General features: G+C 43.5%; 1 protein-coding gene across 4 annotated transcripts in view; it reads right to left on the reverse strand.

Annotated features, from left to right (window-relative positions):
• Positions 1–14,978, reverse strand: part of Mtus1 (microtubule associated scaffold protein 1) — a 145,073-nt gene that overhangs the window by 8,196 nt on the left and 121,899 nt on the right. For 3 of the 4 annotated variants that reach the window (XM_028768162.1, XM_028768161.1, XM_028768163.1), the window contains 4 exons: positions 3,490–3,704; positions 1,984–2,089; positions 880–953; positions 669–764 (listed from right to left, as the gene is read on the reverse strand). In XM_028768162.1, the coding sequence (XP_028623995.1) occupies positions 669–764; positions 880–953; positions 1,984–2,089; positions 3,490–3,704 (491 nt within the window). Of the gene's footprint in view, positions 1–668; positions 765–879; positions 1,051–1,983; positions 2,090–3,489; positions 3,705–14,978 lie in introns of those variants that run through there. The other variant, XR_003711482.1, reaches the window with a different exon arrangement.

Here is a 14,978-nt window from a genome sequence, read left to right on the forward strand (position 1 = left end):
ATATATATATATATATATATATATATATATATATATATATATATATATATTACCCTTCTGCAAAAAGAATGATGTGTGTAGCCACACCCTGGCACAGGGATGAATCTGACAACATTGGGTTAAGTAGAGAAGAGAGTTATGAAAGGCTATGTATGTATTACATGGTTATATATGGAAGGTTCATAGCAACTAAACCCATGGAAATGGGAAGTAGAGCAGTGGTTAGCTCAGGGCAGGAGGCTCTTGAGGAATGGAGTGGGGCTGTTGGTGCATACGTGTGTATCTCTTAGGGAGATAAGAACATTCTGGAAGTTAGATACTAGTGTCTAACACACAATGTTATGAATACACTATAAGGTTTATGGTTATGTAACCACACCACAATAGGGCAACTTTTTGTCACTGTTATTGTGAAAATATTCCCAGTTTTAGATTTTTCTCAGTTTCTCAAGGGTATTTGCTCAGATCTCTGGATTTTGATCTGCAAATCATTTTTGGAGATGTAAAAATACCATCAGTGAACAAAATTGTTTCATACAACTATAACACTGCCATCATGAAGAAGATTCCAAGCCACTGTTATCTCTCTAGCTGCCAAAGAGTTAATTAACTGGAAAAAAGCATCCAAGCAGAAGGAAAACCAGTATCGGCAGGAATACACGACTTACTGAATTTGCCTTCTCTCTTGACAGTTGCTTTTGTTCCTCTGATTTCAACCTTTCATTTAAAGCATCGTTTTCACTCTTCAGATCATTGATTTGTTTCTAAAACACAAACAGGAACACGTGGAGCATCAGATGCTGGGAAAGGACCAGAGGCACACAGGGCACACAGGGGCTCGTCCACACCCTCTGACGGTGCCAGGAGTGGGCCACTCACCTCCAATGATTCCTGCTTCTCAGTAAGCATATTCTCCAGTGACTTCTTTTCCATTTCATGGCTTTTCTTGATTTCTGGAAGGCAGGGGGTTTTGTTGTGGGTTTTTTCTTTTAAGGTAATAACACCCTATGAGATCACCACTCCACAACCCGGCATATATAGATGCAGGAGCTGATGAAGTATGATGTATGTTACTTTCCATTCATGAGATGCGATTCTTTAAATTAAGCAGCATCTTCTCAGATGAGAAGAATTATGAGGTAGGGCAGAGATTTATGGTATAATGACCAGAAACCCTGATGTCCTTAGAGGCCAAGGAAACTTTCAAAATCTCAAAATGAAGAGTAGGGCCTCAAAAAGACAGGTTTCTGATTCCTGGACTGGGGACCCCGTCTTCCTTTCAATGTGTTCTTCCAGAAGACAACAGAAATCTAAAATTAAGCCCTTTCCCAGGAAGAAGACGACAATGTTTGCCATCACCTCTGACTCCCCAGGGCAATCTCCTATGACAAGTCTCTCCCAAAGGTCACACAGCCATTTTAAGCAAACATCCACCTGCTACTCTGTGAGCTGCAGCTGACTCTCTCTCAGTGGACACCCCAGTGCACTGCTGGCTTTCTCCTCAAGGGAATGGCTTCTCCTCGTTCCTCCCTTTTGACACCAAGCTTTCCAGTGTTGGTGAGTTTACAACAGCATAGCCTGTCCTTGTCCATCAAATCCTACTGTCCTTTACCACAGTCATGAATGCATGAGTGCTTATGTGTGGAGTCTGGAGAGCACCATGCTAGAAGCTAACATCTTGACTTTCCCAGGACCTAAAGTAGCAACTACTGCCAACCCCAACCAACCACCAAAAAGGTTTGTAGAATCTTTGGAAGTTCATCCTGTTTCCTAAAGGCCTGGCATGAATAGCCAACCATTATTTCCATCCTTAAGGGAAAAGGGCATCTGCTAACAAAGAGCAATGCACAAAGAAACCAAGAGGTCTGCCAAGCGAATGCCACAGGGTATTCTGTGCAAGGGAGAATCAGGAGTCAGTTTTGTTTTATTAGATGCCATGCCATTTCTATTGCCCATCTCCCGAAGCAGGAAAAGCACCCTTGCCTGAAAGGGAGGTTTCATAGGTCTTCTTCAGTAATTCCACTTTCTCTGAGTGGCTAGCTTCGATCTCCAGCTTCGTGGTTTCATGGGTGGCGTTTAAGCTGTCAAACTGTAAGGAACAGAAAGGATGATAATTTACTCACAAGAACCAAAGTGCTAAGTCAAATAAAGGAGCACACACTAGAGATCGCCATCATCCATTTGCACACATCTAACACGTGTGTAGAGTGACCCACTTTGGTCTGGCTCCTCCCACAGCTCCAACCCATCCTCCTCAGGAACAAAGATGGCCCAAGCACTGTGGGCTTCACTGATGGTAATGGCCGAGGCTATCTCAAGGCATAGGGCCACAGTGCACAGGTCTACCTCAGCCCCCCACTTGTAACGCTGACCACTGTGCTGTCAGCCCCTAGCACATGCCTGGCATATGGTAGAAACTAAGCAGATACTAAACTTAAAAGGAAGGGAAATAGGAAACAGGGAAATTAGTTTATGATACTAATGGGGAAAACGGGTTATTAAAAAGGCATTAAAAAAAAAAAACCACAGACCAATGGTTTAGAAGCCAAATACCAGGATGCTTCCAAGTGGATTGTTTTGGGGATATTTCTAACCCTTAAAAAATATCTTCTGGTACTCCAAGGGCTTGACCGGAACTGTGGACATGGTTTGCAAGCTCTCGCTGCACCTCTAAACTGTAGCTCTGAACTTCCTTGACTTTTTATTTTGAGACAATCTTATAAAGTTGCCTCAGCCTCTGTGATGGTTTGAATATGTTGGCCCAGGGAGTGGTACTATTAAGGGGTGTAGCCTTGTTGGAGTAGGTATGTCACTGTGGTTATGAGCTTTAAGACTCTTGTCCTAGCTGCCTTGGATTCAGTCTTCTCCTAACGGCCTTCAGATGAAGATGTAGAACTCTCAGACTCCTCCTGCACCATGCCTGCCTAGATGATGCCATACTTCCACCTTGATGATAGTAGACTGAACTCTGAACCTGTAAGCCAGCCCTAATTAAATGCTGTCCTTAGAAGACTTGCATTGGTCATGGTGTCTGTTCACAGCAGTAAAACCCTAACTTAAGACAGCCTCTCTAAGTAGCTAGCTGGTGGGATCACAGAACTTGTTTTTATTTGTCTGTCTGCCGGCCTGCACTGGGGATTGAATCCAGATGCACACAAGCCTTTGTATCACTGAGCACATAGTTGGTCGGGTTGGCAGTTTTTACTTTGAGCCAGGGACTGTGTTACCCATGTTGGCTTTGAGCTCTCTCTGCAGCCAAGGCTGGGCTCAACTATGATTCTTCTGCTTCACCTTTCCAAGTGTGGGATTATGGGTGTGTATCACCACTGTCCCTTCTTTAACTAAACATTGCTTCATCCTAAGAAAAAGAAATCAATCCCCAAAGCTTTCTCCAACTAAGCTAAAAGGCAAGGGATAGCGTATTAAGACTGTAGCCAGCATCTAGAACTCCAGCAGACAGCCACGCTGGAGCCGCCCAGCTGCACAGACCTGCTCTTGCAGTCGGGTTTTATATTTTTCTGCCTCCTCAAAGTAAATGCTCTGAATCTTCTCACACTCTGCGGCGTATAACTCCTTCAAATGGTTCTCCAGTTCCGTCCGGTCTGTCTGATGTTGCTGGTTTAGTTTCTGGACATATCCTTCATACGCTGTTTGTAAGTCATTCCTAGCCTTTTCAAGCTTCTCACAGGTGCTTGAAGCAGCAACTGAAAAGGGTGTAAAAAAAGGAGAGAGACTTTTACATTTGCTCAGTGTCTGAGACACGCCACGTTTACACACCGCTGTGATAACTCTGGAGGCACAAACACAGACTGTTGCACCAGGACTGCAGTTCAAGTAAGAAGTATCTGTCCAAGGCTTGTGTGCTAGAGGACTCCAGGGCCAGTGGATGGTGGTGGACCTTAGGTCACTGGGGCATATCTTTGAGAGGGACACCATGATTCGATCTTTCCCTTCCTCACTTTAATTTCCCAGGCATGAAGGAAACTGTTTCCTCAACCTTGAGCTCTCCCTGCCATGATGTGCACCTTGGCACAAAGGAATGGGGTCAACAGATCCTTGTCTGAGACCTCAGAAACTCTTTTCTCTCTGTAATCTCTCTCTCTCTCTCTCTCTCTCTCTCTCTCTCTCTCTCTCTCTTTCACACACACACACACACACACACACACACACACACACACACACACACACAGCCTTTTGATTATTGTCACCGTGTCTCCCATCTCAGTAAGCATCCTTCGTCCATACAGCTCTTGTCTTTTTTCACTTAGCGTGATGTCCTCAAGTGTTCCTCTGCACCTTGGCTTGCACTGGAACTGGAACGGGGTCTTCCCTTTCAGGTTGACTACAACTCCATTGATCGTACCTATCACGTACTGATCCATGGATGGCACGTGTTGTTTCTACCACTAGTCTGCCCTGAACAATGCTACCATGAACATGGGTTTGACCCTGCCTTCAACTTTCTTGTGTATGTATCTGAAATAGGAATTGCTGTTTCATGTAGCAATTCTGCTTTTAGCTAAAGTGGTTGTACAATGTAATAGGCAAGATTCCATTTCTCCACATCCTCACCAAAACATGCTTAATTAAAAACAAGCAAACAAACTACAATACAAGGAGGGGTATATAGGAAGGTTTGGGAGGAGGAAAGGGAAGAGGGAAATGATAAAGTTATGTTAATTTTAATGCACATGAGGTCATACACTATAATCTTGGTTTGAGCAATGGACTTTTAAGTAGAGTCACTTACAAATACATTAAAAAAATTCTAGTATGAAGACAGAAAATTTTTTCCATACAATCCATATCTAACAGTATCTAGCATTCTTTAGCTACTAAAAAAAAAAATCCAGAAAGAAGAGGCAAGATCTGTGGTGTGTGCTGCATGCCTGTAGTCCCAGTAATGTGGAGGCCAACGCAGGAGGATCTTTGAGTTTGAGTCTATCCTGGGCTACATAGCAAGACTCTATATTTCAAAGCAAACAAAACCACCGTGAGCAGATGGACAAAAGTCATAAACAAACCAATTCACAAAGCAGAGATGCTGAAGGAAGAGCTGACATGGCAGATAAGAGCCAAATGACAGGGGCCATCCAGAAATCATTTGGGATTAAATACTACAAGGTTTTTTTCTTTCTTTCAAAGTATTTAATAAAACATAATGAAAGGCCTTTTTAATTGCTAACAAACATCCTCTTAACTGCTCATAAGGGAGAAATGGAGGTCCAAGACATCCAGTGGTACTCTAAGTACCAAACAACATTCGCTTCTACCAACTGACTTTCCAACCTGAGAACAATAGACATCTTCCCATAAGGTCCCCTGTGTGCCCCAAATTAGACATTTTTGTGGGCAAAGTCTGAAAAAAATGCTTTGTAGCCAATCGATGAGGGGATCCGTTTCTAGTGAGGGAAATGCTAGTTTTAGAATTTTACATGTCAGCAGATAACAAACAAGCAAACATGACCAAGCTCATCCAGAAACCCACACCTGCCCCAAACATCTCTGTACAGAAGCATCTTGTACATAGGCACCTGGTACAAAAACATCTCAACAAACCTGTCACTCAGGAATAAACTAAGAGAGTCAGCATCCACTGTGGGCACAAAAGGCTTCTAAGTGCAGGCTAACTCTGTCTACACCTGCCAAGTTTTTACACATCTGCTTATAATCAAACTATTGTCAAACTGAATATACAATTACAGTATGTCAGTGTTTCAAACAGGATACTCAGAAATCCTCTCCCATTAACTACTAGATAGGGCTGTTTGCTTTGTTTCTACACACAAAAACCAGTAGCCCAAACAGTGTGCAGCTTGGCTGACTACTGCCAGCTCAGAGAAGAGGGAGATGGGAAGGGAGAACCGGAAAGGAGAAAGGGCGATCAGATGGGGGACTGGATGGCTTTCTGCTGTTACTTCCAACAACCAAAGGGCAGGCCAGGCTCCAGAAAGTGACATCAGCCTGCAGCTGTGCAAGGGACCTTCTGCTGTTTACAGTGCTGTGTACAACAGCTGGGCTATGCTTCTCACCCTCACAGATGGCTTTAGTTTGGATCTACTGGTCTGGGCACTTAAGGAGGCTGTGATTTGGTAGAGAGACCCCTGAATACTTTCTTAGAATGTAAACATTGTATTAAGGGCTTTCAGAGTGCTTCCTGTCTGATGGGTCATACATGTTTGTGGTGGGGGAATAAGGACTTCACCCCACGATTGTAGGCTATAGACTTTCTTCTCATAGCACGGAGAGCTTACAGGGCCACCTGTGCTGGTTCCTCCTATCCTTAGTTGGCCTTCTTGCTTCTTTGCCTGAAGTCCACTGTTGTCATTTCATCTGACAACCAACAAAGCCAAAACAAAAACAGAAGGTCATCCAGGATTAAAAACAAGTGACTGTGGAGTTTCCCCACGCTTCGAGGTGCAGTTGGTTTATAGGAGTTACTACACATATAGAAAAACTCACCCCCACCCTCACCCCTCAAAACAAGTTTTCACTATGTAGCTCTGGCTGTCCATAGACTCACAGAGATCCGTCCCCATCTCTGGAGCACTGGTAGTAAAGGCATACACAGCTACTCTCAGTGTAAGTCTTTGTTTTTAAACATTCCATTAGTCGAGTTTAAAAGCTTGTGCATGATTACATACACATAAAATACTTTCGAGCTTGAAAAAGCTAGTTCCAGCAATCTAGTTTAATACAGCTAGAGCCTGGCATAGTGGTGCATGCCTTTAATCCCGAGCACTTGGGCGGCAGAGACAGGCAGATCTTTGTGAGTTCGAGGCCAGCCTCACTATACAGTGAATTCCAGGACAACCAGAGCTAAAGAATGAGACCTTGTTAAAAAGAAAGGAAAAGAAGGCTAGATACGGTGGTGGACACATGATATACTGATATTCAGAGATCTGTGGTAGGAGAATAGGGTTCAGAACCAGCCTGGGCTAAATGGGAGTACAAAGCTAGCCTGAGCTACACAAGAGTCTCTTCCCCCAAAATCATGGGCTACAGATATAGTTGAGGGGTTGAGAACATATGTAGCATACACAAGTGCGTGGGTTCAATCCTTAGCATCACAAAAAGGGGAGAAACAGCTTTTAGATGTAAAAACATAGACTCATTTACAAAATTATCTCTAAAGTCTAAGTCATGTTAAAGATATTATTCAGAGATGCACCAGCCCCCGAGAGTATTAGGTCAAGGGCAGAGCTGGAAAACCAGGGAGCCTTGACTGTCTAAATCACAGCTATTTGATCAAGAAAAAGTCACTGCAGAAGAAGGAAGGCTGATTTTGTTTTTCAAACAATCATTTGGATGATGTCTAGAAAAGGGCTCCACTGTGCAGCCCAATCTGACCTTGGGAAAACACAATCATATTAGTCTCAGGCCCTTTGGCAGTTAGAAATGGAGAGGAAGTGAAGCCATTACTTAATTAGTCCCCAGGGGTTTTTTGAAAGGTGGGGGGAGGGAGGGACAGTTGGACTGATTGTTTCCATCTCATAGACATAAATTTCCTTTTGCCCGCTGACTAATGAATGTTCTGCTATGGAAAAAAACATGGCACACCCATGGTCTGAAAAAAATGTCAATATTCTTGGAAGTGATACGGAGCTGCCTTCTTTCTTTTTAGGATGTGAATAGCAGGCTTCGCAGGGGACTAGCAATCAGTGCTCACACTTCCTCATCTCTAAAACAGAGACCACACTGGTACTTTCTCTATGGAGTTAATGATAACGCACATGCTCGACCATTTAAATGTGCGATATGTGTTACTGCTGTTATTACTAGAGGAATCAAGCCTGACTGTGATTTCCTTGGAGACATGCTAGAAGTACAACACAGACTAATGGTTATTCAGTTTGAGCTCCAGTACCCACGCTCCCCACACAATATCTGTGTATACACACACACGCACACACACGCACACACATGCATGCACACACACGCATGCACACACACACACATGCACACACAGGCACGCACACATACACACGCGCACACACACAGAGTAGGGTGCTTCTGGAGTCTCCTCTTTAAACCTACTACCGATACTGTTCTTTATATTCTAGGCAGCAGAACTTCCCTGGCTTCCTGGAGATTTGTCAGTCCTAAATGTAATAAGGGAGCGTGGGAGAGGCCAGGTCACATGGAAAGTGATGCACATTTGGTGCCATGTAAGAGACTGTGACAGAAAGGGACAAACAGGAAAACGGGAGCACTGCATTCCATAATCATGTGGCTCTCCTGATAGGCTTCTGGGGAGCCAGCTGTCTGTGGAGAACCTTCGGAGCTCCCCCTCTGCTTCCCCTCTCCTCTCTGTGCCACGTAGAGGAAAATGGGGGAGCCCTTGTGTCCACTTTGCCTTGCCTGTCTTGGTTCCTCTTCCCAGTCTCTCAGTCTATCTATCTATCTATCTATCTATCTATCTATCTATCTATCTATCTATCTATCTATAATCTCTCTTTCTCCTCTATCTCTATCTCCATATCTCTCGTCACCTGCTTGTACTTCTGGCTCCTTCATGCCTTTCTTCAGCATGTTATGGAGAGCTTTCTCTCACTTCTCCTGGTCCCCCGGCTCCAGAGCCATACCACACAGGACAGGGCCTTCCCCCATCATTACTCTATACTATTACTCTGAGATCCTATCATGATACACTTCCAGGGCAAGTGTGGGTCTAATCTGTTTTTAAAACCGAAGGAGTCAATGAGAAAACTAACCCAGAAAGGTAGAGCCCAGACTGTCTGACTCAAAGGCATTTCTAACTTTCTGGGCCTCCAAGTCCTGATTCGTAAAGTGAGAAAACAGCTCTGTGTTCTGATGGCCTCTCAGTCAAGGGATGACAGAGAAAGGCCAAGTATGGAGTTGACTGTACAGAAAGTCAGGGCAGAAGGGGCCTTAAGTGCACCAGAGGCTAGGGGCACGCAGGAAGGTGATCGCTTAGCATTACGGCCTTCAGAGTTTGTGTCTTTAAATGTAACCTTTCAAGTAACCTGGGAGACACAGGGTAGACAAGGGTCTCCTCTAAATCTCAAAACTGAGCTCTAAGTAACTTTGATTGCTCTCATGCGTGATGCCCTCGAGTCTATGTGATCAATTTCAAAAGCTCCCATGAAGAACAAACTTTTGGAGAACTGACATTTTATAAAAGTGTTGGCACCATTAAACCAACTTTCCCGTAAATAATACCACTCCACCTGTAACACTTGCTGCAGACCTTGCAAAAAGGCTCTCAAGTTCATTCTTTTTTTCTTCATGCAGGACTCTGAGCTGACAAGGAGGTGCCACCGTAAGTCTCATTTGACCAAATGGAACTGGGAGGGCAGACCTGAATCCAGCCCCTGTGCTCCAAGCTGGATCTCACTGGCTACGTCCTGATTTGGAAGCCAAAGGTTAGTTAGTTCAGGCACCCAGTGTGCACCAAGGAATACTCTGGCTCAATTCTCTGGAGCCACAGAAACTAAAAGATAAGTGAAGAACAATGCTTCCCTGCCTGGTCTCTCTCTTTCCTGTGCTGATTAGGTAGTTTGTAATCTGGCCCCACCGGCCTATCTTCTACCTTCCGGACAGAGGTGGCCAGCTGGGCTTCCAAGGAGTGGCCAGGTTCCCCCAGACAATGTCCTTCCTCCCACTGCAGGGCGGGTTTGAAAAGGTGTTTTTGGCTGCTTCCATCTTATGCACTAGCCCACGACAGGCTGCAGAACATCTGCTCACCTTGTCATAACAGCACACACTCCATACATACGTGAAAAAAAATCTAGCAATGAAGGTGGGACAGAGACAAAAGTGTGGCTCGATACCTGTCAGTGTGTTCGAAGACTCGGGCCTGAGAAACAGGAGTCCCCGTGTAAAGTACTAGGTTTCAATCAAAACAATGCAGTCCCCCCCCCCCCCCAAGTCAAGCATTAACTATTCTGCCATGCCTCCTTCCAGATCAGTTGCTTTTAGGGCAGAAGAATCAAAAAGTACTGGTACAAGTCCTCAGGCATGCATGAACTTTAGACACACACATTTTTTCACACATAAGGAACATCCTTAATAGTGCGGTATCTGGGTGTCGTCCCAGGTACTCTGTTGCCCCCATCACCTGGATGATATTAAAAGTGAAGATTTCTGGACTCCACCCCAAACTTGAATGAGTTGGAACTGGTGGGTGTGAGAACAGGAAATCTGTTTCACCTCACAGTGACATTTGTGAATCCGTGTTCTAGACAAGTGACCTGGGGTTAGGGACATTTGGAAGTTTAGAGTCAGGAAGAGACCGGGACAAGAAAGAAATCTCATGGACTCTTAGAACCAGGTGCTGTTGGCAGTATTTTGCGTATCTGTGGGTAAAAGAACATGGACTTTTGGATATCAGTAGAGCCAGACAAAGTCCAAATTTAGGAAAGACACCGATAACAAGAGAATGACCCAAGTCTCAGGTAGCTATCGACTCGTCCTTCAAACACCTCAGCAAGATAAAAAGCTTTAGGTGGGGTTTCCTCCTGTTATTTCATTAGATTCTATAGAAAAGAAGGAAGGAAAGAGGAAAGAAAGAAAAAAAGAAAGAAAGAGAGAGAGACAGGAAGGGAAGGAGGAAGAAAGGAAGAGAGAAAGAAAGACTGTCTTGAAATCAACTATACAGAGTGTCTAAATATCTTTAGACATAGGCTTGTTACACCAGAATTATAATCCAAACTGGGATGGTGAACGCATACACACATTCCATGAGGTATGAGCCAGCCTACGTAAGGTTCACTGGGTGAGTGCTCATCAGTGGCTCATATTCTGCTTTTGACAACTTGTATTTTTTTTTCAAGTAGGTAAGAAGATATTCTGATTTAGCAAAAGCATGCATCTTCTTCCCTGCTTGATTAGAAAAGGTTCCCATAAGTTGTTAGTGGCCGATGCATGTTTACAGTGGTGTCAAATGATTTTCCATTGTTTTACGAAGTCACACTTAAGCACTTTCTGCTGGGACTGATAAATCTGGTAGCCTGGCCACTTTGAGTTTTTATCTAAACCCTTTGACTCCTGAGCTGGCTAGCAGCAGGAAAATATGCTAGGTCTTGAGCCTCAATTTTTTTCCTTTTATACAATATCGACTACTTAGAACTTAATACTGCTCTGTTTAGGAATGAACAGATCCCAGAGAATGTCCCCAACATCTGTATGAATTTCTGTGAATTTCTACACACCGAGAGGAAAGTAATGAGGTTTTACATACTTATCCTAGACATTTTAGCAATGTTTAGTGTATTAAGGGACAAAATCTTCAGTTCATGAAATAGCAAGCAACTGGGACTACTTAAATAAAAAGATGTGTGAGTTAGCTCTAACTTCTTGTGAATGAATATATATATAAATATATAATACATCTTGTCTTTAGATGAGTTTCACCCAACTTTCAAACAAGCTAATGTTACTTTTTCTATCCTTCTGGTCACTGTGTTCACATTAAGAGTGTGTGTGTGTTCCTTGGGGCTGTAGTTATGGTTCAGTGGTAGAGAATGTCTACCAAGTACAATATATACAATGCCTTGGGTTTAATCCCTAACACCACAACAAACAAATCTTTCTTTTTATATAAAAGAAAAATGCAATTTTTAAGGACACCAAAAATCTCAAAGATTACAGTGAGAGGCATCCATATATACAAACATGTTTTATTCACAATGCCTTTCTCAGTGGCAAAAGGTTGCTTTGGATGTTGACCATGACATGCAACAGTCAACTACTTGCAAAAACTGACATTCAAGATTCTCTGGTGAACTGCTGTCATGGTGAAATCTAGCCTTCCCAACAGAATTATATGTCACCATTATTATCATTTATTCTGCAAGATAGAGATATTACTTTTTAGGGAAGTCCTTAGGAAATGTCTGTGCACAGAACCCTTCAAGCGTTTGCACACTGCAGGGAGAAGCCCATCTTCCCTGTCTCCCTCCATCTTAGGTGGCAAAATTACTCTTTTCCTGCTCTCTATGCATCCGTGCTCCCAGGCCTACACACCTGACAGAGGTAGTGAGTGGCTTTACCTTTGAAGACCTCATAGTTCTAAATGGCTGGAAGAGGTACACAAGCAAAAAGCTCGCAATGCATACCCAGTAACCAGAAGGGTAGAAAAAAGTAAAAATTAACTTATCTGAGAGATTTGAGTGAAACTCAACTGAAGACAAAATGTTTTAAACAGAATGAATTAAAAAAGAATCTGAGAGTTGAGAGAGGAGGGGTAGCATGGTGGAGAGAGCTGTGCAGATATGCAGAGGACTCTGGAAGCAAGGGACCATGCTGGAGAAAGTGTCATCTCACTGGGCCAGCTCACCTAGAGGCAGGGCCTTTAAGGAAGCACCCATCTGCAGCTCAGGAGGGAAGGGCTTAAAACATACACCCGTGAGTCACGGTCATATGGCCTCATTGTGATAGCACTCTACAGATGCTCCACAATCATTCAGCGAAGGCTACAAGGTGTCCTGGAAAAGTACTGGGCTTGTTAAAAGACTCCAAAGACTGACTAAACCATCCCAGAAGCAGAGCCCTCTGCCTAAGAAGCCAGACATGAATGAGACAACAGACTACACTTTCATTTATATGAAACTCAAGAAGAGACAACACTGGTACCTTGGTCATGAAACCCAGATCAGTTTTTGCTTTTAAGGGAGGGAAGGCTTAAGGGAGTTTTTTTTTTTTTTTTAATGTTCAATGCAAGTGGAGATTATATAAATCTGATTATAGAAACTGATGGACTGGCTAGATAGCTCAGGGAGGAGCCAAGGCTTTCCAAACCTAAGAACCAGAGTCCATGGGTGGAACCCACAGGGGTGGAAGGGAAGAACCCAATACTGAAAGCTGTCCTCTGACTTCCACACATACAAATAAATGTGATTAAAAAAATATTATGGGACAGACAGAGGCACAAATATCTAGTTTAGAGTCAGCCTAGCCTACATGTTGCTAGCCTGTCTCAAACAAACAAAAGTGTGATGGCACAATAGATATTATTGTATATCTAATGGTATATAAAATATGCTGTCCTGAAATAATGATGGTACAAAGCTATACATGTTCTATAAACAAAGCCAAGGGGCCATGCAAAAGTATATCAGGATAGTAGGACTATAGAGTATTTCTTTTTTCTACACTGGTCTTTAAAATTTAAACTCTCAAATGCCAATAAACAGAAGCCACTAAGCTATGCAAATGGAGAGTTCATTATGATTTTCCCTGCAGAGGAAAGACTCTCCTTCCTCATTGAAGACCATACAGTCTGGAGATAACAGAAGAACACAAGATCCATTAAATACATTAGTGCAAGGTCCGAAGGTCACTGGCATAGGGGGAGTGCCTCATGGTTTGGTTCTGTGTAGATAGAGGGGTTTCTTGAAGAGGTTTGTCCAAACAAAGGGCTTTGCATGAAGAGATGTGGGTCAGATTTGAGAAACATGCTGGTTGCATACCAGGTGAAAAGGCTTGACTCAGGAAGAGACTATCAGAGCATGAAATGAGAAGGCATACGGAAAGTCTGCCAATGGGGAAGATGGACGGAAGCCATTAGATTGTGAAGTGCAAAGGCACAGACAATTGCAGTTGCAGGGCTCCCGGGTTCAGGAATTTCTTTCACTTCTTCAGGTGTGAGACTCTTGTCCCACTTTTCAGGCAGATGATAAGGCAAGATCACACAGTTGACCAGTGACTCTGGCAGCCTCTAGTTATTCCAAGGGACAAGGTGGATACTTGGATGGTGGAAGTGAGTGACGGAAAGTCAGAAGACAGCAGTAATCTCTAAGTCACCTGTAAAACATTGGGGTCTAAGCCCCACCACCTCATATACTTTACTACTCTGTTCATATGCCACACTAATCCAGCAGAATACACAGACATATCACCAAAGGGAAAACTCTCTGTACTCAAAAATGTTAAGTAACTCCTAACTGGGAGTGTATGAATAAAAACCCTACACCTTCAGCCAGGCAGTAAGGGTGTACATCTTTAATCCCAGCACTCAAGAGGCAGAGGCAGGAGGATCTTCCAGTTTGAGGCCAGCCTGGTGTACAGATTGAATTCCAGGACAGCCAGGGCAACACAGGGAAACTCTGTCGTGAAAGACCAGACCAGACCAGATCAGACAAGACCAGACCAAACCAAACCAAACCAACCAAAAAAAAAAAAAACCCTAATCCACTAATGGAACATTAAATGCCAACATTAAATAGCAGCAAAGGACTGGTCAGTCTCCCTGACCTGGGGATTTCTAATAGTATTCCATCTGCTGACTATTCTTTCTCATGGTATGGTTTATGCTTTCAATGTCACCGATCACTACACAGCTATCTGTTTGTTTGTATGTGAATCTGTTTGTATGTGTGTCTGTGAGCATGTGCGTGTGTGCGTGTTTGGAACAGGCTCTCATTATGTAGTCAGACTGGCCATTCACTCACTATGCTGGCCTAGGCCTGATAGCAATCCTTTTGTCTTGGCCTCTGGAGTTAGTGGGATTATAGATACATGTCATGACATTAACTTAAAACTGCGTATATTCGTGTCTTTATGGCTAATAGCAGTTAACCCCTGGCATGAGCGCTTTGCAATGTTTTACCTCGTGTGACCCTTATGATCATCCTCTGGGCACACATGCACATTGTCACTTTAGAGAGAATAAAACTGGGGCAGGAGAAATGTGACATGATGTGCTCTGAGCCACCCAACCCAAGGATTTGAACCTGGAGACGGCGACACCACAGTGCTACACCTTTTATTGCCTCAAATTGGAGAACTGAGGTCTCAGCTTTAGCATATAAACTTTTATCTTTTTTCCACTCTGGCCCAATACACAAATCCAGCTGAAAGATTCAAGAACTTTCTTTTGAGCCAGCTTCATTACACTTGTTTGAAGGTTTCTCTTCTCTTCCCTGGCCAAACTAACCTTTTCCCAAATGCCTTCGCTGGTCCTTGAGCAAGCACTGGTCCTTGAGCAAGCCTTGTCTGAGTCAGTAGTTGACAGA

The sequence above is a fragment of the Grammomys surdaster genome, unplaced genomic scaffold (genome assembly GCF_004785775.1).
Source record: "Grammomys surdaster isolate TR1022 unplaced genomic scaffold, NIH_TR_1.0 185, whole genome shotgun sequence".
Lineage (NCBI taxonomy): Eukaryota > Metazoa > Chordata > Mammalia > Rodentia > Muridae > Grammomys > Grammomys surdaster.